This window comes from Lonchura striata, chromosome 3 (assembly GCF_046129695.1).
Source record: "Lonchura striata isolate bLonStr1 chromosome 3, bLonStr1.mat, whole genome shotgun sequence".
In the NCBI taxonomy this organism is placed as follows: domain Eukaryota; kingdom Metazoa; phylum Chordata; class Aves; order Passeriformes; family Estrildidae; genus Lonchura; species Lonchura striata.
In genome coordinates, this window is record NC_134605.1 from 36,684,729 (window position 1) to 36,712,174 (window position 27,446).

A 27,446-nucleotide genomic window follows, 5' to 3' on the forward strand; every position below is an offset into this window, starting at 1 on the left:
ACTTTCTCAAAACCAAGTTGAGAAACAGGCCTTCAAGGCACCTCTGCTTATGGCAGGTAGTTGGAACTAGACAATCTTTAAGATTCCTTCCAACCCAAACCATTCTATAAGTCTTCAAAGCATGTTCCAAGATGCTATTTAAAATATTCAAAATCAACTCAGTATCTGAAGTACATGACATTTCTATAATATCTAAAATTTAAAAAAAATTAACAGAAGAAATAGTGTAACTTTAAATACAGCTGTAAATATTATGTTAATGTATGTGGCTTATTTAATTTTAAGAGCTTTCAACCTGGCAATTTTTCCCACTTTAACTTGTGGATGCTTTTTTGGCATTTTGGTGATTAGGGTTTTTTTTTTTGGGGGGTGGGTTGAGGGGAGAGGATAATATGGATCAAATGTCATCATGGCTCTTCTCTTGTTCACATACTTTGCAGTATATATATTCCTATATACTTTCAAGGAGTAATTATGACTTTTACAGTTACTAAGAAAAATACTTTAAATCAAAGTTTAAATAAACTGTACAAATTTATTAGGTCAGGTTTCTCTAAGCTAAAAAAATGGTAAAAGATTCTCACAGAATACAAATGCTCCAGTAAAACCTGTAAATTACAAGAATTAAGTTATCACAACAAATCCTTATTGACAGGTTAGTGATTCTGCATGCAATGCACTACTGTCTTAAGTAGTATTTAAGAATAAAGTATTTAAGAATAAACTTCCAGAAATAAATTTGTTTGTGGGTGCCACCTCTAGCACATAAAAGTCATAGCAACTTTTATAGGTATCTCCATAGCAAATTTCATTACATTTCCCAATTTACAAACTCAAATTCATGTGGGGCTAATACTTTTGTTTGTAAAAATAAGATATACACAATTACAGCTCCTCCTAATGGCACTGTAACAGTGCTGTTTGGTGAAAAGTTACTTAGTAATTAGTCCATAAGCACCAAAAAATATACATTTCTTCTGTGCAGCAGGTGACTATAAAACTCACTGATGCAATTTGAAGAATTCTGTGCCATTTCTGGTGTTGCAATGGTGGGGTAGCAGGAGAGTGAAGCATGTTTATGTATCAAATAGTGAAACATACTTTTCACTAGAACATGACTTTCTTCATTTCCTGGCAGCAGTTTAACCATGTAGCTTCTAAGAAGAATTCATAAACACATTTAGTTTGCCCACATACATTTAAGTGCCACAGTGGAAAAACTCAGACATTTCACTTTTGAACGCCCCAAACATTTATCAAAGTCCCAATGAGCTGCCATGATGTACAGTACAACTTAAAAGCAGATATAAATACCATGAAACACAGTATTATACAAATATTTGAAAGCAAACTGTTGCAATCCTTACTGTCAAAAACTGCGGAAAAAATATTCTTTAAAAGTTCTTGGGTTTTTTTAACTACATATTTCTAACCATTCATTGTGCTAAAACAAGGAATACTTAACTTCTGAGTATCCTCCCAGCAAACAGGCCAAAATACTGCGTATTTCTAATGACAACTGCAAGACCTTCACTGAAGGAGTTTTTGTATTTATCCAGTCAATTATTTACACATTCAGATTGATGTCCCAAATGGAGCAGGTGCTTAAAACATAGAGCATTGTTAACCTCAGCAGAATCTTTGTATCTTTCAAGTTGGGTATATATTTTAAGTATCTTTATGGGTTAGGCCATTAAAGCAGAAGACAGAATCCAGAAAACATTTGTTATTACAACTTAAGCCTTCTATACTAAAAATAATATAAGTTTTCCTTATACTTGACTTCTCTGAGCTAGAAACACATATTGTAAACTGAATACAACCCCTTAAGCCTTGCCCCAGGTAGCTATACTAGGAGAATTCAGGCATTTCTGACAGCAGCTACTTACAGATAATTACCCGTCACATTAGCATGAACCATGGGAGACAGAGCCCATAATATGTTGCAGCAGTTCCAATATGAATTACCTTGCAGCCCCTGGTGAGAGAAGCTCACAGGTAATGCCATTGACTGCATTATCTCACACCACTACATCCTATAAAACAGTGCATGCCTATTTTAAATGCAGTTCTGATTTGTAAAAAATCTGCTAATTTCATAAGGTGCATGCACAGAAGCAGACAACACAAATTCAAATTTACAAACTGATCCTAAATCTGTTACAGGCACAATTTTTAAGAAATATTTAGACCAAAAATATAGTTAGATCAAATTTAGACAATGGTTAATCAAAATCTAATGCTTTCACATTTTAGAATCCCAGACCAGAACATTAAGCATGAAAACTATAGGTGGGAAACAGATTTAATGCCAAGGTAAATTTTACAGCAGCTTTACATCTAAGGGGATGTCTCACAGTGTGTCAGCCTGCAAATTGACACAGTTATTAAACAATCAGTAACAGTACTTGCCACATGTGAATGAAGAAATTCATTCTTGCATTGTAAATGCTGCCTGACATTTGAGTAGAGACTCCTCTGTAACCATACTGTACCCTAACAAAATCACCTTCATCTGATTAGATTGCTGATAGATGAATGCAGGAACATGTTCCATGCTTGAATAAAAATCCAATCCAATCATCAGCAATGAATTTGCAGCAGCTGCAGACAGTAACATTCTGTTTAAATGTCATGTGCAGTGAACAACAAAAGATTCAAAGTGTTACTGAAATCCATTGAATTACAAAAAAACTATCCCTGAACACGTTAGACACATTGACAGAGTACATGCAAAAATACGTATCAAACAGGCTTTGTTGGAAAGAAAATATGGGTCTGATTTGTGAAACAAGTGACAGAGCAAATACAATGGGTTTGGATCTGACTCTGCTGGATGTTCATAATTTTCAATTACTGCTTTCCAATTTGTTCAGGTCCCCAAATACCCGCATGTTCCCTACAATAGACAAAATATATGAATGGTATAATGGCCACCAAATAATATGTGAAAATAACTTGGTCAACATTCAACAAAAATAGAGTAACTGTAACACTGCTCTCACTACTAGGCTCAAGACCATATAATGGAAACAACACCTTCTCATATGGAAGGTCTCTCACACCTTCTTCCCACGGCAGCAGAATGCAAAGTACTGAATTTGGATTCTACTTGCCTATTGTGTTCATGCTAGGTGAAACTAAGACTTGAGATGGATGGATGGGTGTAAATTGAAAAAAAATTACATGGATTATGAGAAATATTGGTCATATTTATCCTTTCTATTTCAATCTGATGATAACCATCTTCCATAAGAGAACTGTTGGTTACATGCATTTTACCACATGAAATCATAGAGCAGTTCATTTAAGATGGACTAAGATCTTGTTTTTAGTAGAAGTTAACATTAGATGCCTAGAATGTGTGCTAAAAAAATAAATTTGAAAATAGTATTTTCTAAAAACCTGTTCCTAATCTCCAGCAATTTGTTGTTCAGACACTTCATAAACCAGGAGTCTTTTCACATTTAATAGTTCTCAATGGATTTTTCTTCCATTAGTTTGTCACTTTTTGAACACATAGCAGCTTCCACACTATAACATGGTAGAGTGCGCTGAAGTTTAATTATGTAATGGGCAAAGAGGAATCTCCCTGAGGTTGATTTGAACATTACAATAACAGGAAAAAGATACTACATCAGACTAAAATAGGAAGTTATAATCATACAATATTAACTTTTTATGATAGCCAACACAGCATCAGTACAGAATAAGTTCCTTACTGCAATGCATCATCAGCTTGTTTTTCAGAAATTTCCAGAAGTTAAATACCTTTAAAACATTAAAGATGAATTTACATTCAGTTTTGGTTTGCAAATACAAAATCTACCTTTCAGCACAGTCGAAGGAATTATCACAAGAATGATCAAGGATTTGGTCAGATGAACACAAGCTGTGCTCTGGTAACTTTCTCTAACATTGGGCCCTTGATACTGACAATCTCAAGGAGGATATAGAAATGATACTTTATAAAAATTAACTTCTTTTTCAGTGAAACCAGGGACATAAATAAAAATTGAAGAGAAACTGTTGGCTTATTAGTACACAGTTATCAGTCTTTCCAGTGGTCTCACGATTTCTGCTACAGGACAAATTTTCAACTCATTTGAAACAGCCTCTCATCAAATGATGAAGCCTCCACACTATCTGAAGAATTTTTCAAGAGCTCTATCATTGATGAAAATACCAAGCTCTGTTCAAAACAACTGCTTATTTTTAAAAGGCCATTGTGAACAGCAACGAGACCCTAGCAGATGAGTACAATCACATAAATTGCTCATATAAGATAGAATAATTCACTGAAAGCATGCTTAATGTTCATGTTTTCAAGCTAAGGTTTTCTGTAACTGCACTACAAATGCAAAAATAAAACAAGCAACAAAGATAATGGTGCTTGTGGTGTTTTTCTCTATTTGACTGTTAACAACTGAAAAATGACAGCCAAAAGAGCATAGGATTTGTTTGAAAAAAGCATTATAATCTTCAACAATTTTTGTTCCGTCTTTTACAAAATGATGGCATTTCCACACATGCAAACAAAAACGGTGGCATCAATACAGGAAAGATGAACTTAATTTCCTGAGACCACTCAACACAGAGCAAAAATAACTGAGTTCCTTTGGGTTTTCCAGAATGTGTATGAAAATTTCAGCTCAGAAAAACTATTAGCAATTTTTAATTATTGGTGAGATGTGAAAACTGACAAACAGTTCCAAAGAGCTGGCTTGTCTCAGTTTTAAGACTTCTATGGGGGAAAAAAAAAAAAGAAAAAAATGTAATTAAGAAATATAATCAACTGATCTAAATCATACCTGTTATGAGTGCTAATTATGGGTTTTGATACAGACACAGTCTGTGGCCCATAAAAAACCTAGTCAATATACTGTAGAAATATTGTGTTTACACTGATGAAGACTGAATAAGTATTCACTTTTTTTTGAGGACAGATTTTAATTATAAAAGCTTTAACTTCTATTTCTAGATAAATAATTTAGCTTTCTGTCCCTATATAGAATTAATTCTATTTTATAATTCAGTTTTTCACCTAGCATTGATTTTTCTGAACTGAGAAGTAGAATAATAGAATTTCTTTATAAAGGAAAAATTGATCTACCCCAGAATGAGGTTACTTTGAGAATAAATGTAAAAAAAAAGTTCTAATTATGGTTTCCTAAAGAAGAATCTAAGAAGAAATGTAGAGTTGACATAATTTGGAGCAAGAACAGAAAGAAGCTCAAAACATATTAAAAAATAACATTTTGTTTAACATGTTTAAACACCATGGTATTACCATGTTTAAATACCATGGTACATGACCTGCTATGTGTCTTTCTTCACAATCATTTGAAGTAAATATTTTTAATCTCTATTTGCTTTTAAGTATATGAATTTAAAGATCTAACCAAGATCAGCAAAATACAATCACAACACCTTCACAGGCTATTCCAAAGTCTCAAGGTGTTGTTTTCAATATTATTCATCTCTTCTTTACTCCTCAGAAAATGCACTGCTGGCTATAATAACCCACTCACATTCGAAGACAGTTTAAAATACAGAGCTTTACAGGAACACAACCACATATTAACATTTAGGGCAACTTTATATGAGGTAATCTAAGCAAATATCAGCATGGAAAACTGACACCAGACCTTCATACAATACATAGCTAATATAGTGCCTGATTAATAAAAGAGGGATCAGTAATTAATGCCAATCAATGAGAATTTACTCATTCTATCAAACTAACTTGACACTTTTATGAGATTACAAATTTAGCAGAATATCATAATTGCAATGTGGGAATTTACCCAGATTTATGTGTAGCATTTGATACGGCACTGACATTTCGATTAAGAAACTAAAATATTATGAGACCAGTATTAGAGACATTTAACTGATATATTTCAAAATGTAATTTCCCACAGCGAATCATCCAAACTCTGTTTTTCAAGGTGACTTGCAATGATCATCTCCTAGCCCTATGCTATTCAAAAACATTTCTTAATGATCTGAAGGCATAATTACTCATAAATCAGATGGCCCAAAAACCGAGGGAGTAGGAATAATATAACCTAAAAGTCACTGACAAAGCCACATAAACAGCTCATATAACATCAAAAACATGTTATGGCATTTTAAAACAGCCAGGAATCAAGTCATACCCTTAGAAGTAAGGGCCGTTCTGTCTAGTGAGGCAGCAACTTGAAAAAGCTGAGATTTTTGGTAGATGATCAGCCAAACCAGAAACCTCAGGATGACATAATAGTTAAATTAGTCTAATTAAACAGCTGGATATCAACATATGTAAGCAGAGTGTATCACTCTTGTGGCTTGCATCGGTGGCATCACTACTACTGTGCCATGTTATAATTTCATTTGGTGAATTGATAGGTTTGTGAAGAGAAACAGCTTGAAAAATAAAGAAATAAAAAGTCTCTGAAATTGTTTGCTTGCTCTCCTTGTATCACAAAATATAAAAGAAAACAAACTACAACAATGGGTCTGGTCTGCTTGTTATTTAAGTTGCATTTATGCTTTATTCCTTTTACTTGCCACAGTACTGGGCATAAAATAATAAAACAGTTTTTTAATTGTAAAAGCAGTGGTCAGAGAATCTGGTAAATATGAAAGACTCTCAAAATTGTCTTGTATTGTATTTGAATAAATCTCCTCCTAAGAGAGTCTCTCTCATATATGGAAAACCATGAGGACTCAATGACTATTTCTGTCTTCAGCAATGCTCCATGCACCTCACCCAAATCACAGAAGGCAAAGTTAAGGATTGGGAGAATGAAGAACTACCCACTGTGGGATATCAGGTTTGAGACCATCAAAGGAACCTGAAGTTTCAGAAGTCCATGGGACTTGATGGGATGTATGTATAGGGTCCTCCAATGAATGACATTTCTAAGCCATTATTCATTCTACTTGAGAAGTCATGGTAGTCCAGTGAAGCTCTCACTGACTGGACAAGGATAAATACAACCACCATTTTTAAAAAGAAAAAAAAGAACTGCAGGCCAGTCAGTCACACCTCTGACCCCAGCAGGGTTAGGGAGTGGATCTTACTGGAAACTGTACTAAAGCACACGGAAAATAAGGTGATTGATGATAGTCAACATGCCTTCACTAAGGGAAAATTATGCCTGACTGTGGAGTTGCGTTATTTGTATGTTTTATTATCCCTGTATTATGTATTGGTTTATTCCTTTGTACCCCCATGTGCAACTTGGTTTATCCCCAGTTTTCCCGCCTTGTCCTCCCTTCCCGCCTTCCCAGTATCTATCCATCACCCTGGAAGAGGCGCAGTCTTTCCCTTTACCCCTCCCGGGTGCCTTGTCTATCACTCGGTGCCCCTTCCCATCCATCCAGAAGCTTCTACTCAGGGCACTGGGTGATTGGGCGAGGGCCTGGGGCTCCCCCCATATCCTTCCCCCATTAGACTCCACCATATCCCCCCATCCCGGAGCCACCCCCTATCCCTATCCCCATCAGTCATCGGTTACCCCTCCCTTACAGTTTATAAGCCGGTACAAGCACCTTGTGCTTGTTCCTGTTGGCTGGCACCGTTCTAGGATATTTGGCCCCGTTGGGCTACAATAAACTTGGACTTAGCCCCCAACAGGATCCGCTCTTCATTTACCACCGCGAGGCTTGCTAGCGCTGCCCGGAACCCACAAAGGCACTCTCCAAACCCCAGCTGGGAGCGGCGGAGGGTGCCTCCATCGCCCGCCCTCGCCCCACAAGAGCTAGCCGGGGCTGAGAGAAAAGGGATTTGGGGCGGGAGCGCGGCACCTGACAAATTTGGTGGCCTTGTGTGAAGAGGCCACAGTGGTGGTGGGTGAGGGAGGAGTAACTGATGTCAGCTACGTGAACCTGTGCAGGACATTTGACACTGTCACACACAATATCTGTGTCTCTTAACTAGAGAGGCGTGGATTTGATGGATGGCCCACTCACTGGATAAGGAATTGGCTGGATGGTTGCACTCAAAGAGTTGTGTTTGGTCTCTCAATGCCCAAGTGGAGACCAGTGATGATGAGTGGCTTTCCTCAGGGACTGGCATTGGGATTGGCACTGTTTAACATAGTTACTGGCAACATGGACAGTGGGATTGAGCATACCTTTAGCGAGCTTGCTGGTGACACTAAATTGTGTGATGCTGTTGACAGGCTGGAAGAAAAGGATGCCATCCAGAGAGGACAGGTCAGGCTTGAGAATGGGGTCCAGGCATACCTCATTAAGTTAAACAAGGCCAGGTACAAGATCCTACACTTTGCAATGCCAAGTACAAGCACAGGCTGGGAGGAGAATGGGTTGAGAACAGCCCTGGTGAGAAGGACTTGGCAGATGAGAAGAAAACCCAGCAGTGTGTGCTCACAGCCCAGAAAGCCACCTCTGTTCTGGGCTGCATCCAAAGCAGCATGGCCAGTATATCAAAGAAGAAGATTGTGCCCCTGTACTCTGCCCTCATGATACCCCACTTGGAACACTGCATCTGATTCTAGGGACCCCAGAACAGGAAAGGGCATGGACCTGTTGGAGCAGATCCAGTGCAAAGTCAGTAAGATGATCAGCACCTGGAGTGCCTGTCCAATGAAGACCAGCCAAGAAACTGAGGTTTGTTCAGCCTGGAGAAGAGAAGGCACTGGGGTGGCATTAGAGCAGTCTTCCAGCTCCTGATGGGGGCCTACAAGAAGGCTGAAAAGGGACTTTTCAGGGAATGTAGTGACAGAACACTTAAACTGAAAGAGAGTAGTTTAAATTGGAAATTAGAAATTCTTTACTGTAAGGGTGGTGAGGCACTGGTACACGTTTCCCAGAGAATCTGTGGATACCCTATCCCTGGAAGTCTTCAAAGCCAGTTTGGATGAGGCTTTGAGCAACCTAGTCCAGTAGAAGCTATCCCTGCCCACAGCGAGGGGGTTGGAACGAGATGAACAGTGCCTTCTACCTATAGCCATACTAGAATTCTATGAAGACTGGATAAAGGAGCTGTCATAATGGCTGAGGGAACTGAGATGGTTTGGGCCTGAAGAAAAGGCTCAGGACAACTGTAGTCTCTCTACAATTCCCTGAAAGGATGTTGAAGCCAGGTGGGGCTCAGCCTCTTCTCCCAGGCAACTGGTGACAGGACAAGAGGACATAGCCTCAAGCTGTACCAGGGGCAGCTCAAGTTGGCCATTGGGAAGAATGTCTTCACAGAAGGGGTTGTTAAGCATTGGAACAGATTGTGGTGGCACTTAGTGCTATGGCCTAGTTGACAAAGCAGTGATTGATCAAAGGTTAGACTTAATGATCTTGGAAGTCTTTTCCAACTTAAATCCTTCTGTGATAAGAATCCTTGTATCAATTTAATATTTCTAAAGTAAGATTACCTGGTATTTTAATTAGCATTCTTACTCCATCATACTCACTGTGATTTTTTTTAATAGCATATATTATCTGGACCCCTCTCTTCTGCATAAGGCAAACTAACATGAACAGCACTGAAATAAATTAAAAATGCAATTTTTCTTGCTATTAAGAAACATCACAGAATTTAAAAAAATACTCATAGTAATATTATGACATTTAAAATGTTATAATTGCTCCAGGGATGGACAGGCATAGCACCTTAAACAATAATCATTGTACACAAAGAAAAACAAATAAATAATATAGCAATGTATAAGACCTTTCCTATAATGAGATGATAGTCCTTTACTGTATTCATATTTTGATAACATCATTAAATTTACTACTTTGCTCCTGATATTTTAACTGCTACAAGATTTATTTCTGTTCTCAACTGAAACAGAGGTCTGAGCTAATCAAAGCAAAATGAGATGAAAAATGAAACATATTTCATCTGAACAGTGATGTTTTAAAAGAATAGCTTTAGACACTTGAAAGAAAAAAAATCATTTGCTAAGTTGTGTATTTAAAGCACACAAGCTGAATACTGTTCCCTTGATTTATTAGTCCAAACTATTTCAGATGAGCACAGGTTCCCTGTGGAACAGACTATGAAAGTAATACATAATATTGCTGTCTTCAGTGCCAAACCTAATGACAATAAACAAGCAGGAAAGGAAAAATAGGAGAAATGTTCAAAAATTTCAATATAGTAAAAATAAAATTTCAGTATTCAAAATCACACAAGAAGAATGGCAATAATAAGAAGAAAATCTATATAATTAAAAAAACCAAACATGCTTCCTATGGCAAACTCTTTGCTCTCAAGCATACTCTACAACAGTGAGACTATTGTATAATGGAATTGAACTATTTAAAATCACATATCATGGCCAATACTAAACATTAAAAAAAAAAAAGTGACCATACTTGGAATATAAATCCTTGCCTTCGGCAGGGGAGATTACTATAGAGTTTGATAAGAGGGGTGTACTGATATTTAAGAAAATCTAGTACTTAGAGATGCTTCCAAAAGTTCACAGACATCCTGGTGCTTCTATTAGAAATGGTTTGTTCAACCTAGCATGTTTCAGTAACTGGAGCAGAGACAAAAATGCTATTCAGTTATGATGACAGCTGATACAGTCTTCATCAGAAACAAAGAATTCAAAGTAACAGTAGTGAGATATATCAAACTGGAAGAGAAGTACATTTATATTTCTATTACAGTGATTTTCATTCTTCCTTATTCCCAATAGCTTAAACCATATCTGACCCATAAATTCTCTTTAACCCTTTCATTTCTTCTGAGATTTTCACATTTCCAGCAACTCTTTTTGCACATCAAATGAGAATCCTAAGAACACATACAGAACATTAATACATTTTCCACAGGTTTCTACAGTTCAAAAAGGTTTGCCCTACATTTTGCCCTGGGGACATGGAAATGTCTTTCAGAAACTGATGCATATACACTGGAATGAGGAACTAATGTGAAGCTGATTCCTATGAAATCATCACTTCAGTGGTTAATGGTAGTATTACAGCCCTGTCTCACCATGAAAAGATACATTCTTTCTATGGCTCCTGATGACTTCTAAAAATCATGAGCCTCCATGAGACAGCAAATATACTATCATTTTTATATACAAAAGTAGAAATAGTCCTTAATCAAAAATTTACTTCAATGGACGATAAAGAATAAATATTCTGTATGTATTTCAGAGAACTGTAAAAGTCTAACAAGAACACTCAGTAATATTTAATTTGAATAAGGAAAGGCTAAATAAACACTTTAGTATTACATGTATTCTGGTCACTTGTAAAGATGAGCATGAATCTACAAAAACTCTATCACAAATACCCTTGGGACCTGTTTTAGTGGTGGGTTGGCAGTATTAGGTTAATCAAGTTGGACTTGATTATCTTAAAGGATTTTTCCAACCTAAATGATTCTGTGGTTCTAAGCAGTAACAAAATAATGCTCATAAAAAAAGAGCATCAGGAAATTCACAGGACCAAGGTGTTTCCAAGCACACCTGCACAGCTACATACAGTGTTTCTGGCTGAAATTGTTTTGAGACAGACACCAAAAGTACAAGGTTGTCTTTCATTTAATGAATGGTTCTAATTTGTGAAACAGTTTGAAAGTTGGATTTAAATCCGCATTTAAAACAGCTATAGTTGACTCTTCCATTTCTGAATAAATATAATTAAAGTTTGTTATAAAAGCAACTTTTCTACAATTGCAGCAATATAAGTGTTCACAGAAGCTTCATCTTTTTGAAGCTGTAGAAGTTCAGAGTGATTCTGATAGACTGTAGTTAATGTGAAAAAGCCCCACAGTGACCTCTGCTTGGGAGCACATTGGAACACATATCGAATCACAGTGCACTTAAAATTAAGATAAACATTATATTTTCTATAAATCATTAGAAATTTTATTTAACAGAAATGAAATTTGATTTTCATTGTTTTCTCATATAATCAATTATTTTATTTACATTTTTGCAACCAAAAGAATTAAAGTCTGTCATTCTGTCAAGAGACTAATTTCATACCAAAATACATACAAACTAGTATTTTGGGGGAAAACACATTGCCTTGTGTTTTTTTATGTTGCAAATTGGTGCTTACAAAAATTTTAAATTGACAAAAAGTTAATTTTTATCTGAAACATGTCTTGGGAGAGAAATATTGGAGGATTTTTCCCCCCTTAAACAGCAGTATTTGCAGTTTATTGATAACTCACAACCGACAGCCTTAAAGCTTCTTCATTGCACATCATGGTAAAGAAGTACATACACTGTGGAGCTATTTGAGAGACATAACTCCACAAACTTTGTCATAACAATGCAAAAATGAATAGTTAATGATAAAACATGACTTAATTTTCTGAAGATTGTAACAAGCAAGAAAAGCCTAGAGGTTTTAATCCATGATTTAGTTAAGATTATTTTTATTCTGTTCCAAACTAACTGTTCTACTAGAGCAGAAAAGAATGGCAAATCCTTGGAAACACATCTGTAGAATCTATATTATTTCCTGCTTGGAGCAAGACACAAACCAAAAAACTTAGTGATGTAAGCCTTTGAACTGGAAGATTTCCCAGAAAGTAAACATGTGCTTTCACAATGACTGAGGCCAAAGAAAAACAAACCATCCCAAAGCACAAGAAAGATGTCTTTCGGCAAGTAGAGGATCTCAACAAGCCATCAATTCAAACATCTGATGCAGGGTTACCTACCTACTGAATAGTTAGGTAAAAAAAGAAGTTAAATACACTTAAGTGCTTAGTTTTTCTTGACTGTATTGATATTGCTGGAAATTCTGGCTGAAAAATCATAAAAATTAGGATTGTTCTTGAACCTCAGTCTGGTTTCATTCTAACACTACTGAATAGAGTGGTTTGTAGCTGATAAAGGGAAAATGTGTCAGTTTGGAAATAAACAGCATATTTCTGCAGTAACAGCCTCATGCCAGTAGTTCAGGTTGTCTCAAGCTGCATTAGCAACATGACTGTCTAATATAGAGTGTCTTCTGAAATTTGTTCAGTGATGCCTCACTGAAAGATAACACTGATCCTTGGCTCTGCTAAACATGCAACTTGCCAGAGGAATTGACAGCAACTGGAGTCATGGGGCTTAGTTGTTTGCCACAGCATCAGATTTTAGTTTTATGGTCCTCTCTCTCCACAAAGATGGCATTTTGTTTCATTTTCTGTTTTTAAAAAGTAAGAACTGATTCAATGAGGAAGTGGGTTATAGGTCAGGAGGCAGGGTTGTCAAAAGTGTAATTATTTCAGTACCTTTTTCACAAATACACTGGATAACAAAGGCTGTAAGTTGGCAGCTGCAAGCCAGTCAGGTATATTCTGCCAATAAGGGACAAAACTGGGAATTGTACTGCCCAGAGAATAGCATTTGAATATCGAACACCTGCCACTTTCAAGGTCATGGTCTTTGTGGGTCCCTTCCAGCCCAGGACATTCTGTGATTCCTGGGTGTCTCAGCCACTACTACAAGGTGCACACCAAGAAGCAGAAGCCCAAAGGCTGCCAGTTCTCATTTTCTGTTGGCTGCATATGGACTCAGCCATAAATTCCATACTAGTAAAACAATCATTTGGTATCTAAATTTAAATAAAAATATTTTCTGGCACCATCTGTGGCCAAGCAGGAGACACATACAGAACTGTGTGGATGCACCACTGCACAACTGTCTTGCTAGGTTAGACAAAGAGAAGGTTACACCAGAGTAGGTGGAAAAAGCAATTTGTGTAGCTCTAATCTGCAAATCATTGATGAATGGAATCTTTTCATATGTAGAAAATTCAAGTAAAATCTCTGTCCTGTAAAAACACTAAAATTAAGCTTTTTACTGAGAAGGAATTACCTCTAAGACTTTAGTATTAGATGCTATAAATATCTAATACATGTGAAGATATAAGTATACATAAATAATATTTGAGACATCTTTATTAAGAATTTGAGAAACCTATGCTCCTTCTTACTCAGTCTTTTCATTGATGTCACTTCAGGAAACAAAGGAAGCAACAGCAATAAGATGTGGGAGAAAAACTGCAAAGTGATCATCACGAAGAGCCTACTCCTATGGACAAAGTCCAACATGAAGTTCTGATGTGTAATATGACATGGAAATTTGAAGTTTTCAAGGGAAAGATATACATAACAATTATAAAATAAGCATTGACAGACACATTTAAGTATTACATTCCACATTTAACCTTTCCATACTTGAAAATTTAAGAGTTATACTTCAGTGCTAAAGATGAAATAAAATAATTTCCTCCTTCATTTCAAACAGCATCTGACCAAAATTCCTCCCTTTTGCAAGACAGAGGTTTGTTATCTAATGCTGTGCAGCTCTTTTGAAGTGTACCATACCTGTCTCTTCACGTTTGTTACTGTAATTCTAACATGGTTAGAATTGCTACAAAAAAATTATTCTTATGAGTACCACAGAACTTGGAGAAACATGACAAAATCTTACCGCTACATTTCCATTGCATCCTTGGGACTGGCAAACACCTCCTATTCTGTTAGGAATTAGCACGTCATCCCAGCAAGATGGGCCCTTCAAAATAAAACCAAAGCATGCAAAGATTATAATTTACTTCATAAATAAACATAAAACTTGGTTTTGTTGCTGCTTTTCCTACTCTTGTTTCTTTTAGATTTTAGCTAGACAGTTTTATCATGATTACATGGAGAGATCATTCAGGTTATATAACAATATTCACCAGTAAAGCTCAGTCACAAGCAGGACATGTGGTCCCTCAACTTTAAGGTCAGTGCTGTGAACAAGTATCGATAGTAGGTTACATTTTCTCAACTAAAGACAGGTACTGAGTTAATCATAACTAAAAAGCTAGAAATATTCATTGTCTGGTTCAACACTGCTTACACATGGGTCTGCAGCTGACTAAGGGGAAAAGGGAAAAAAGATAATAGTTGGAAGCAGAATATACAATTAGAAAAACTGTGAATAGATTTCTTGGCTCTAGATAAAGTCTTAACTGTAATACAACATAATGTAATTGTTAAGTGAGAATTGTTCTTAGATTTCTAGATATTTATGTTAACTTCAATATTTATCAGTCATTATTAAAGAAATTTAAAAATCCCCTACCCCCCACAACATAAATATAAAAATATAAAAAACCATAAAAAAACCTGACAAAAATTCCTTATCAAACTTTACAATGACTTTTTGAATATACACAGTTCATATATGAGTATATTACCAAACAGAAAAAAAAATAAGGATTGCAAATCATCAATATTCCACAACTGCAAAATAATGTAATTAACAGGATGATCTATCAAAGAAGAAAATTTACATATATAGCATATATAGGAACTTTTACAAAAAATATTTTGCATCACAAAAAATTGATACTCATATGGTTTCTTTTTTATATTAATTTCACACCAATTAATATTTAATTTACAGACAATAAAATTAATCTGAGCAATAGATAACAAGTTTACAGGTATCCACATATATAGTAGAAATACACAACTAAGGTATCAAAAAGGTGAACATTTGGTACTTAGATTACTCAGTGTTTGGGATAGAATTAGTGCCCAGGCAATAGCAGAAAATCTTCATCCAGAAGAAAAATTATGGCAGTGAAGACATTAACCACATTAGTGAAATTAGTGCCTACTCAAAACACAGTTGAATTACAAAGTAATCCTGTGTCACATTTAGATCCATCCCCTTTCAATTCTGTATCAGGCGCTTCTTCAGCATTGTGTGGGCACAGTGGAAATTATTTTAGAATTCTCTTAGTAGTGTGAACTTAGTGATAAAATGTTGATCCAGCCTATCTGGAAAGTTGAGTAAAACAACTTGCTCTTCACTGAGCTCCACTTTCTAGTGTCATCCAGTTTAAGTGCTGGCTTTTGAGATAAATAAAAAAAAGAGCTTTGACACATGTAAGTTGAAATGCAGGCAGACACAGGGGTGACAAATCATAGTTTTGAGTCCTTGGGTGAACAGAGCTGCAGTGGAGTAGTGTGAAGTAATAATACTTGATACTAGGGGAGGGAAGGGGAAACCACCTTGAAAGAATTATTTAAAACATTTGAAAAATAAAGTTTGCCATCAATTATTCCAGTGAATTTTTACCTCTCATGAAGTTATAGCATTCCAGAAACTTTGCAGGAAGAATAGTAAGACCACCTTGAGATGCTGCACAAAGAGTTACTTCCTTTTAATTGCTTTCAACTCAGTAGTTCAAAATTTTGTTTGATGCTCCCCCCCATTTATTCATTTTTCCCCACGTCATCAAAGATTGTACAGATCTCTAGCATTCCTTCCACAGCAGTTTACTTTTCAGGAAAGAAAGTCATCTACCTTCCCATTCCTCATGTAGGTGCTGTTCCTTATATTTTCTTTTTATCTTTTACTAGCTCTTCCAACTCTATAATTTTGGAATATAAAGACCATCACACAGTACACATGACTTATGTGTTGGACCAATTAATAGGAAGATGATGTCTAGAAATTTGTTCAAGTCGTCCTAAATACTTATTAAAGTGTAATTTACTTTGCTGATGCTTACTAAGCACCAAGGCAGCATTTTGGTGGAGTTATCTATCAGAGCTCCTAGATCTCATTGCTACATATAACATCTCAAAATCCATTTCATATATATAACATCTGGAGGGGCTTTTTTCCCAGTGCACATCCCTTAATAGTGACATATGTTAAATTTCAACTGTGATTTCAACAGCAGTTGTCATGTGCATCCTAAGGTCCACAGACAGGCTTCTAGCAGGTACTTTCTAGGTTCTCCCATACTGAGCCCATGTTTGCTTGCAAGGATGAACCAGTTATATACCTCACTCTCCAAGTCTATGGCAATCACCTAAGGCACCTTCTGTTCCTGTAATAGTTTAAATGGACTCAACAACAGTTTTTTCTGCTCTTTGCAGGTAAGACTCTTCAGTAGTTTTGTCCACCAAATTGCATTTTTATATTTAAAGTGTTAGAATTATGGTGGTTTTTTTGCTTTCTAGTAGTTTAGTTATCACTGTTAAAGACCAGATCTTCATTAGTAACATTATAAACCAGGTCCCCCTTCTCTTGGCAATTCATTAGTCAACCTTTCCACAACATAACCTGATAGCATACAGAAGTTTACTCTTGGGATCATGATTTGACATGATACTTACATAACTTACATTAAAGCAATTTCAATACCCAATTATGACAGCTTTTCCTACACTTTCAAGCTTTTGCTTTTTCCCAAAATGTTAGGCTTGCTATCATTATCCAGTCACACCATTGTTATGAGGCGTAATATGTTTTCCCCCTTTTGAGGCCTGGAATTTTAATCCATAAGGATGACATCTAACTCACTGACTTGACAAAGACAACCAACACTAACAAGTTAATATTTGATTAACTCCTATCCCTCTTCCTTCATACTTATATGTATTAACACACATTTAATAAAATACTTATTTTTCTAAATTAGAGGAATTCAATAGTTCTGTTTTTTTTTAGCATTGCCTAATCCTTACACGATTTCCATTTGGCAGGAGGTTACTAAAAAACTAACAGGATGAGAAATAAGAAGCAAGTGAGTTTTATAAAACTAGAAACATATTTACTGAAACCCCAAGAAAAGCCTTTTTTTTTTTTTTTTTTAATCTGGTACTGGTAACATGGGACAATGATTTTTCATGTTTCTTCATCCTGGTGTGATTAATAGGAGACTCCCAAAGTTAATGATGCTACACCAGCATAAACACAAAAACAGTCACACCAAGATACACACCAAGATAATTTAAATGAGTGTGTAGAAGCAGTTCCACAGGTATGATATTGGCTCTGGTACTAATTATTTTGATTTTATAAGAAGAAAATATTCCAAGCTAAACTTCTTAGAGGAATTGATGCTTTACTTCACTGAAGTTATTTCAGGTGAAAACTTCCCAAGTATTCATTAGTTTGCAGGTCTGGGTATATAGTCACAAAAAGGTAACAAGGCATATTAATTCTCAAGCTAGAAAAAAACCCCAAAACATTCACAGGATCATTTATAAGGTTGAGGTTCTAGAGAAATGCATTTTTAAAAGAAACCATAAAGGGGTGACTTGCTGCAATGTTGACTACCATTAGAATGAACTACTACAAGTAACACTACATCAGGTCCAAATAGGCTTACTATGAGAATATTTAATTAATTAACAGTAACAATATTAGGAATAATAAGAATGTCTCATTCACCTTTAAGTTCATATTTCCAAGGGAAAGCTAATGTGCTACATGGTTTGATATGAGCTTGCAGTGCTCTCCCTCTCTGAAATCATTTCCTCATGATGTTTCTCACGAGGCTACTTTGCACAAAGAAACTCACTGTTTGAAATAAAAATGTCATCTTTCACTAAATGCATGTTAGAGCATATACACAGGGAACTAGGAACACAGTTCCACATTATCAGCAACTATCAACTGTTCACTCACACTGTAGCTAAGAACTTCCTATTTTTTCCTTCATAAAAACCCCCACAATATTCATAACTTCTTTATCTCTTGTGATGTACATAAAACCTGTAAAAAAGTCAGATGCATTTAACTCTTTTCATAACATTAACCAGAACCAGCTTTAAGTCAACATTGGTTTCTTTTTTTCTGTTCTAGTAAAAGTCAGATCAAGTTCTTGAGGCACAAGAAGGCATTGATCCAGCAGGAATTATAGACTGACAGAATAAAATGGGTTTCAACCTGTTTAACATTGATGAATGGAGAGAAAAAAAGTAATAAAACAATAAACCCCAATCAACCAGACAGCCCCTATTCCACACCTCATTTTCCAAATTAGTAAGAGGAAAAATCTCCTTTTCCACATCTGTTCTTGGCATTCTTCATGGCCACATTTTATTATTAATGCTAATCTAACACGCTTTCAAAAGATTTAGTGTGCTTGAAAATTTTAGTTTTCCACCTTCAAAACAAAAAGAGAAGAAAAGACATTTGTCCTTGAAAAACACTGTGCATTCAAAATGTTAATGTTTCTGTAGTGACAGTACTACTAAATGTCATTGCTATAATTGCATCAAAACACAATTAGGAATTCTGGCAAGATAAACACTTTGAAATGCAATTTTTGTATCGTTCTTTCTTGAGTCTAAGAAAAGCCTGTCAACCTGCAGGCCAGCCAATCACTTGTGGTGTTATAACACTGCAGGCTCTAGTGTTTGTAATTATTAGTTTGCAATAATCAAGAACATACTGTGAGAGGAACAAAGCCTTCTGATTGCGAGATTAAAGCAACTGCCCTTCTTGTACCCAGCCAAATGGCTCACAGGGAAAGCTGTGCATTAAAATAAACACATCAGAGAAGGCTTTTCCGGTGTATAAGTGGGAAAATGACAGAATAAAGAAAGAAATAGAAAGAACACCACTGAATAGAAAAAGTCATATCAAATGTACTTGAGTATTTTCCATATAAGTAGGTATGGAAAATTCTGTGCCTTCAGCATATATGGCAGTTGTTCCTTTCCTTTTTGAGGGGGAAGACACGAAAAAGAGTTGGCAAATGTATATTAAGCTTGAAGTGAAACTCCTATGCAGCATATGAAGAACAGGGAGGACCGATATGTTTATTCAATGTATGAGGGAAGTACTGGAAGTCTGTATACATTCCACTGCCCAGTACAGAGGGCAGTACAGTACACACTACTCCCAGTGTCTTTTTATCCTGTAGCCAAGATCCAGTTTTGTATTGTAGAACCAAAAGTAATTTTTCATCAGAAACATCTCAAAAAAAAATTTAAAAATAATTTTAAATTCCTCCCCCCGACCTTCCCCAACCAGAAATTCCATCTAGAGACCTTGGATGACATTATTCAAAACATGGTTGCTGACAGAACTGTTGACCTGTAAAGTCAGGGAAAGGTCAGAAGCAGAGGTCAGCAATAGAAATCAGTGATTCATCAAAGGCTCTGAATCACTTAAAAGGCTGGAGGCTATCCAAGTGTTCAATGCTTTGTATTTTCCCCACTTTATATTCTCCTCTAGTGAACAATATGCAGCATAATATCATTAAAACACATATTTGTACCTGCTACTATCTACATAAGAGATATAAATCATTAAAATGTTGAGCAAATGACCCAACCAAGGAAAAACTATTAACGCAGAAGGATTTTTAAAGCTATGTAAGAAATAATTTAAGGTCTTGAGAGAATGTAAAAATCAGCGTATGGGACACAGGAAAAATGTTAAATCTGGTGCAAATCATGCAAACATTCAGGCTTCTCTGCAAAATTATGGCTACTGACTTGTCTGTGTGAGAGTATTTGAAGAGCTAGACATTGTATAGGGAACCCTCAGCATGATTTTGGCATCTTGAGACAGTATGACAGAAAAAAACCTCCAAAAATATAAGGCTTACAAAATAAAAATTTATTTCCTTTTTGCCACTCTAACAGCAATACCCACATCAAGCTACCACACTTCACTGCTTCCAATGCCAGTATAGGTAGGCAATTCTGCCTCCCAGACACAGTAGGAACCAAGATGTATCCTAACGGTAAGCATGCATCTCTCCTATGAGAAAAGACTTAAAGAACTAGAGGTTTTTTTCAGCCTGGAGAAGTGAAAACTTATGGGTGATTTAAATACAGACTTTCACCACCTTAAGGGCACTTACAGGAAAGATGGATGGGGACTTTTTACAAGAGCAGGTAGTGACAGGACAAGTGGGAATGGCTTCAAGCTAAAAGAGAGTAGGCTTAGATTCAGCATGAGAAAAGAACTCCTTACTAGGAGGGTGGTGAGGCACTGGAACTGGTTGCCCATAGAAATTGTGGATACCCCGTCCCAGGAAATGTTCAAGGCCAGTTGGAAAGGGGCACTGAATAACATGGTTTAGTCCAAGGTGTCCTAGTCCATGGCAGAGGGCCAAATGATCTTTAAGGTCCCTTCCAACCCAACTTATTCTATGATTTCTACTAAATTCTTAAATATTATTCAGATATTTTTTTTCTCCTAAGTAAAACTATGAAGCACAGCATCCAATCTATCATAAAATGCATTTCTCCAAATTCCCAAAGACCAGCCTATCAATATCCCACATGAGAAAGAGAAGATACAAATAGTTTATAAAAGATGTCACTATTGAATTAGCCAGGAAGTTCTTGCTAGCCTTTTACAGATGTTCTACTTAAAACACTGGAAAATTTTATGGTAGATAATCTATTAAATGGAAAAACTGTCAGATTAGCAATTTTTAGGACCAAAATCATAAGCTTAACACAAAGGAAGAGGTAATTAAAGTTTACCTATAATTTATACAGATCTAAAAGACCATTGCCAGCAGGGAGAGATGAATTTTTATTCCAAAGCTATGTGGTTTTTTTTTTTTATATTTCTGAAGAGACTGATGACAAACTGACTAGCACACAGGGACACATTATTGCAGGCAAAGCTAACCAATTTACTGTGGACTGACTTTAACAAGGAATGTCCCATACAGCAGGGAGCAAAGTATAGAACAAGTCTACTAAATGAGTTTTGGGGTTGGTTTTAAAGAGGTTTGTGATATAGAACTGGGAGGACTGGAGTTAACTGGTCAGTCAAAACAGCATATTAAAGAATCCATCAGAAGGAATGTTCTTATTATTATTGACTTTGGTAATTAGGCCAAATCAATGAAGCACATGGATAATTTTGTTTATATGAGAAACTGAAGAAAAGTGAATCACATGCTTTAAGTCTTTGTGGGGATTGAACCTACTGGTTTGATTTATAGTAGGATCTTAGAGATGAAATTTTCCTTTAAGAGTGAACAGCTTAATTATTAAATTGACAGTTCGATGTCAATAGTTATAACGCTTCCAAAATTAAGCAGAAGACAATTAGCTGAACTGCTTGCAGACATGTAATTATGAACATTTCCTGCATGATAGTTATTTCAAATGAAACATGAGAGGATCACATCTGTAACTGAAAATATAGATAAGTATAGAAAAATAATAATGTTGTTTTATTGATATTTGCTTTTTCTTTCTTAACACAGGTTTCTTTCTTAACACAGGTCATGTTGATAAAAAACCAAAAGAAAACACATTAATGACATATTTTTAATAAGTTCTGATCTTTCTTTTCTTTCATAGTGTTTATAGTACAATGATTTAAAAGAGTCATCCTGCTGGACCCCAAATGAAATAATGAAGGCTCATAAAATACACCCAAGATAAAGGTTTGCAGATTCATCTCTTCATTGACAATATTTTATAGCATTCATTGTGTTGCTAGCACAAACACTTTCTCATATAAGCAAAAGAAAATTATTCAAAGTGTGTCTTTGGTTGGTCCCTCCCAGCAAAAAAGGGCAAAAAGAGAATAAAGATAATAAAAATACAACTGCAGCTGAAAAATTGAACAACGTAGTCCTGCTGCTGCTCTAAACTTTAGTCTTGAATGAGAGATATAGAGCTGTAAGAAAAAGTGGATGGAAAGCCTCCTAAACCAAACAACTGAACTTCATTCAAATAATCTGTCAGACCAATGATTTCTAATCTAGAAATACTTTCTATCTAGATGTCATTAAATACTTTTTCAAGGCTGAAAGAAAAAGAGAACCAGGGAAAACTCCTGTAATTCCCTAAACATGTGACATATTTACTGTGTCCATTGAAATGATAACATTAAAAAAATAAATTAAAATTCACAGTTACAAGTGTTAAGACCAGCAGATCTCACTGAGGTCAGTGTAACCAGGAACAGACTAAAGCCCTCTGCCTTCAGGTGCTCCTTCTGCTGTGGAGGCTTTTCAGGGATTCTTCCACAAGGGAACAGCCAGAGGACAGGGAGCTAATGGACAGGAGAAATCAAACCTTCTAAGACCCATCCCTGTTCTCTCTCCAGCTGAGATGTGCTCACAGTTATTTGAGCCACAAGTGTCAAGATACAAAAAAAAAAATAGTACATATGGAGAGCTTTTGGCTGGGATCAGAAAGTGCAAAGGTTGTTTTGCTTCTCTACCCAAAACCACTCCTCCTGTTCCCATGCTTTCACCTCCTAAGTCACAGTTACAAGCTGTAAAAGCTGACAGAACTTGGATTGAATTTACCATGTACCTCAGCTTTTCGTGAAGTGGCAGCTGCCCGCAGCAGATGGATTTTGTCCCACAGGACTCTCTGGGCAGAGAAGAGCAGCCCAGCACGAGTGGGTGCTCCATGCAGGGTGAGAGGGGGATGCTGGGGTCTGATCAGAGCCCTTGGGGTGCTGACAAACTTGGCACAATTTTGAAAGAGAAGTGTTTAGCATAAGGATAGATTATCAGTTACCTACAAGCCAGAAAGATCCAGAGGAGCTGCAGAGGAGTGTCAGCCATTCAGAGGTGAAGCACCTTTAGGATCAGGCAGCAAGCCCCCAAGTCTTCAAGTTCTCCAGAAATGGGTGGTAGTGTTAACATTCAGTAAACATATTTTAAATTCAGTACAAAACCATGCTGCTGATTCTGGAACTCGTCCTAAACTAGGATTAGACAGAAATTTCTATTTCTTAAAGCAAATGTCTCAGAACAGAGTAGGTGAAGAAACGTTTTCTGTGTGAAGGTAATTTTTACCATTTAGAACCAAAATCCCATGTCAAATATGAAACCATTTAATCTAAAAGTTTTGAGCTGCAGAAACATTTAAGCAACCCCACAAATTTTGGGCAAAGAAGATTATGGCAGTCCTGCAATTTAGATACATCATAAGCTACATCTGTATGGGAAATATACAGATTAAATGTAGCAGTACACAAAAATAAAAAAATCTAAGTTAAGCCAACATAGAAGTCAAGGTCTGCAGTTAACATATTGCTAATAATGCCAACTAGACACCTTGCAATTAAACTAATATGAGTTGAAGTTAAACAAAGACAATAAACTAAAGATATAAAATAAAAATCCAAGCTTCATGAATATTCCACAGTAATAATTTAATGCAGATGTAATCATTGCATGTCAGATCATTACATTTTAAATATTTTTTTTACTAGAATGAAAAAGCTAAAAATCTTTTGGAAGAGAGACTAAGCTAGAGCATTTCCACTGTAGGCAATACTCAGAGAAGCCCTCAGCCCATCAATTCACTTCTGTAAGGCACCATTAGACAATATGCCCAGAGACAACTGTCCATTCACTACCTGGGCTATGGTAAATCCACATGGAATGGATACTGCCCTTAGCTACATGTTCCTGCCATTCCCTTTCTTTCTCTGAGCTTTCACCTGCTGCTTCCTTATTTCTGCTCTTTTTACTTTGTCCAAAGAGTTTCTCTCCCATTTCTGTGGTAAGACACACACCTGTCCCAAGGATGCTATATGCATCTTAAAAAAAACCCCACTAATCTGCCACAAAACCAAAAAAAGCCCAAAATACCAGACAAAACAGACTCCCACTCCCATCCCAGAATCCATTCCACATTTTTACTAAGAATAAATTTCTCAATTAATCACGAAAGCTAAAGGGCCACTTGGAAGAGACTCACTTCATAAGGTGCTCAAACATTTTTTTCACTTACTGCGGTTATATAAAACTGTAAAATCAAGATTGCACACTACAGTATCTGAGGAAAATAATTTGCTATATCATCCATTTTTGATTTTACACATAATCAGAAATCCTGAAAGACAAAGCCACATCCATTTCAGCAAGAATAATTCAATCTTCCTAAATGAAAGGTTATAGGATATAAAAGACTTTTTATTTCTAAAAAGGAAAACTAAACAAAAATATTGTCTTTGTTTTTCTGAATTTTACAATTACTGTGAACTTTACATATTCACATCAATGTATTCAAAACAAAAACATCTTTGTTTTATCTATTAAGAAATACAGTCAAACCTGTATCAAGTGCATTGTTCAGATTCATTTGAGAACAATTTAAGATTACATTGCATGTGTGGTGGTTTTAGAGGGTTTTTTTCCCCCTAAAGCATGATCCTGGTACCACACATGAAAGAAAGGATGATTCTTAAAGCATTTTATATGAGAACATAACTAAAGAATTAAGATTGTACCAGGCTGTTCAGGATCCTGGTTTTCCATCAAGATACTGTATATACTGGAAGGAGTTGATCCAAACCCCTCACTGAATCATTGCATTGTTTAGGTTGCAAGGGTCCTTTTAAGCCCATCTGCTCCAATCTCCCTGCAATAAACAGTGACAATTTCAACCAGATAGATGGCTCAGAGCCCCATCCAATCTGACCTGGAATGTTTCCAGGGATAGGGCATCCACAGGCTCTGGCAATCTATTCCAGTGTTTCACCACCCACATTGTGGGAAACATCTTCCTTATTTCCAATCTAAATGTACCCTCTCTTCCAGGTAAAACCATTGGCCCTGCCCTTTCACAACAGGCCCTACTAGAAAGTCTGTCCAAATCCTACTTATAAGCCCCCTTTAAGCACTGTTTCCCTGGAGTCTTCTCATCTTCAGGCTGAGTAACCTCAACTCTCTCAGCTCGTCTTCCAAGCAGAGGTGCTCCAGCCTTCACACCATTTTTGTGGCATAACTTGTCTTATTAACACTGAGATATATTCCTATAATCTAGTATCAAATCTCCCAACTTTTTCTTCTCTTAAAGCAGTGCTTTAAAAACAGCTCAGCTCATTTTTTCATTTCATTTCTCTCTCTGTGCATGAATCTTGAATTATTCCTGACTTATTTTCTACATATTGGCACAATGAGAAAATACATTAAGCCCATCTTTGAGCTTTTCTCAAAAATCAGTGAAAAGGTGTATGAACTCAGGCTAAAGGGACATTTGAAATTAACTCTTCCATTTTCTAACAGAAGCTCTTGAGGCCCCAGCATAACAGTAAAGGGTGTCCCAACACCTGAATTTTGTAAGAACTTTGCTAGTTTGTGCATACAAGGTGATCTCTGCAGATGTCTTGCCCAATAAGGGTTTGAAGGATATTAAGCTGGAGAAATGCCTCATTTCTTTATACCTGCTCTGAATAATGTGTATAGTTCTAGGAGCTGATTTTCTTAACTAAGAGGAATTTGGAGCATAAGCATTGACTTCCCCTGTGCTCCAGTGTTCTGAAGAGACACCCACAAGGCTTAAAGGACAACACAACAGGACATCACTGGGATAACTCCACCTCACATTCACCCTGTTCCAGGCTCAGCTGGGCTTTTCTAGGTTTAGCTTTTGATTTCCTTCCACACAAAGGAGTCAGATACACTCTGCTACAAAATTATTAACTCCCTAGGCACAGGTGGTACATCAGAATCCACTTCAGAAGCATTAGAAAGTATAGAAATAAGTTACTCTAAAAGGTGACTGCTATTAGGATATTTGGAAATGCATAATGCAGGACAGATCAGGTAGAAGCTACATAAGGCATAATTTAATTTCACAATAAAGTTCAGATTTCCACTGAATTCTGAACAGCCTGAGTAGAAGATTTTAGTATTGTAGACAGGATATCTGTATTTCATTTACAAAGGTTATGACTTGCATTCAAATTACTGAATCCATTTCAGGCTAAGACCACCTGTAAAACCAAGTATACTAATCATTTCAGAAAAAGAGTAGGCCCTCAGACACAAAATCAGGGCACTTCTACACTACGATGACAGTAATTTCAAACTTATTTGCATTTCCACAGACTAATACATTTTATTCTGAAGACAGAGATCCCTTTTATTGCAATCTCATTCAGTATCTCTTTTGTTATTCTGAAGACAGAGATCCCTTTTATTGCAATCTCATTCAGTATCTCTTTTGTCACATGGAAAGAAAACAGATATTATTACTTAAATGTTTGGCATTTTATAATACCATTTTAACTATCACTGTGATGTTTTCCTAGTTTATGGCTCAGTGTAAACCGTGACAACAGATAAAATTGATTAACTGGAATTAATATTATGATTAATTCACAGTTCAGTGCCTATGACAGTGGCCTAATCAGTACTTTTTATTTATTTGTCATCATCAGGCTTAGCTATAACAAATTCAGTTATGATAATGAAAAGGATCTAGAACCGGCACTTTAATCAGGACATAGATGTGGAGTACAATATATGTTAGTAAACCGGGCAGAACTTCCTCAAATACACACACATGCACACACCCTAGCACAAGTGTTCTTTATAGCTCTGTTCCACTATTCCAGGTCTCACATGTTTCTCTGAGTCTAAGACCTTATAGGAGGCACAAGCTATTCCTCTTTATTTCAAATTTGGGTCTAGTTTGAACAGACACTACGTCTCCAGAGCAACTAATAGCCCAGAATTGCAACTTTGTAAACAAGAAAATTAAAATTTAAGGCAGTACCTTCTCTTCACAAAGATAAAGCATATGTAGGCCCATCACCTTTATAGAGTGCAGCCTGTATACAAGAAATCTTAGTGGATTATATCCTTGTTGCAAAAATTGATACTAGATACTGTAGAGTGAACAACTCTGATGCAAACCAGAAGGGTCAAATACATTGAAGCTGTCTTGGATATGAGGGAAATAAAGTAATTTATCATCTTCGTATATCTTTTTTACC

At 36.2% G+C, this 27,446-nt stretch overlaps 1 protein-coding gene across 1 annotated transcript in view; it reads right to left on the minus strand.

Moving 5' to 3' along the window:
• Positions 1-27,446, minus strand: part of PRKN (parkin RBR E3 ubiquitin protein ligase) — a 681,559-nt gene that overhangs the window by 363,791 nt on the left and 290,322 nt on the right. Inside the window, exon 5 of the mRNA XM_021544140.2 lies at positions 14,409-14,492. Within this exon, the coding sequence (XP_021399815.2) occupies positions 14,409-14,492 (84 nt within the window). The remainder of the gene's footprint in view (positions 1-14,408; positions 14,493-27,446) is intronic.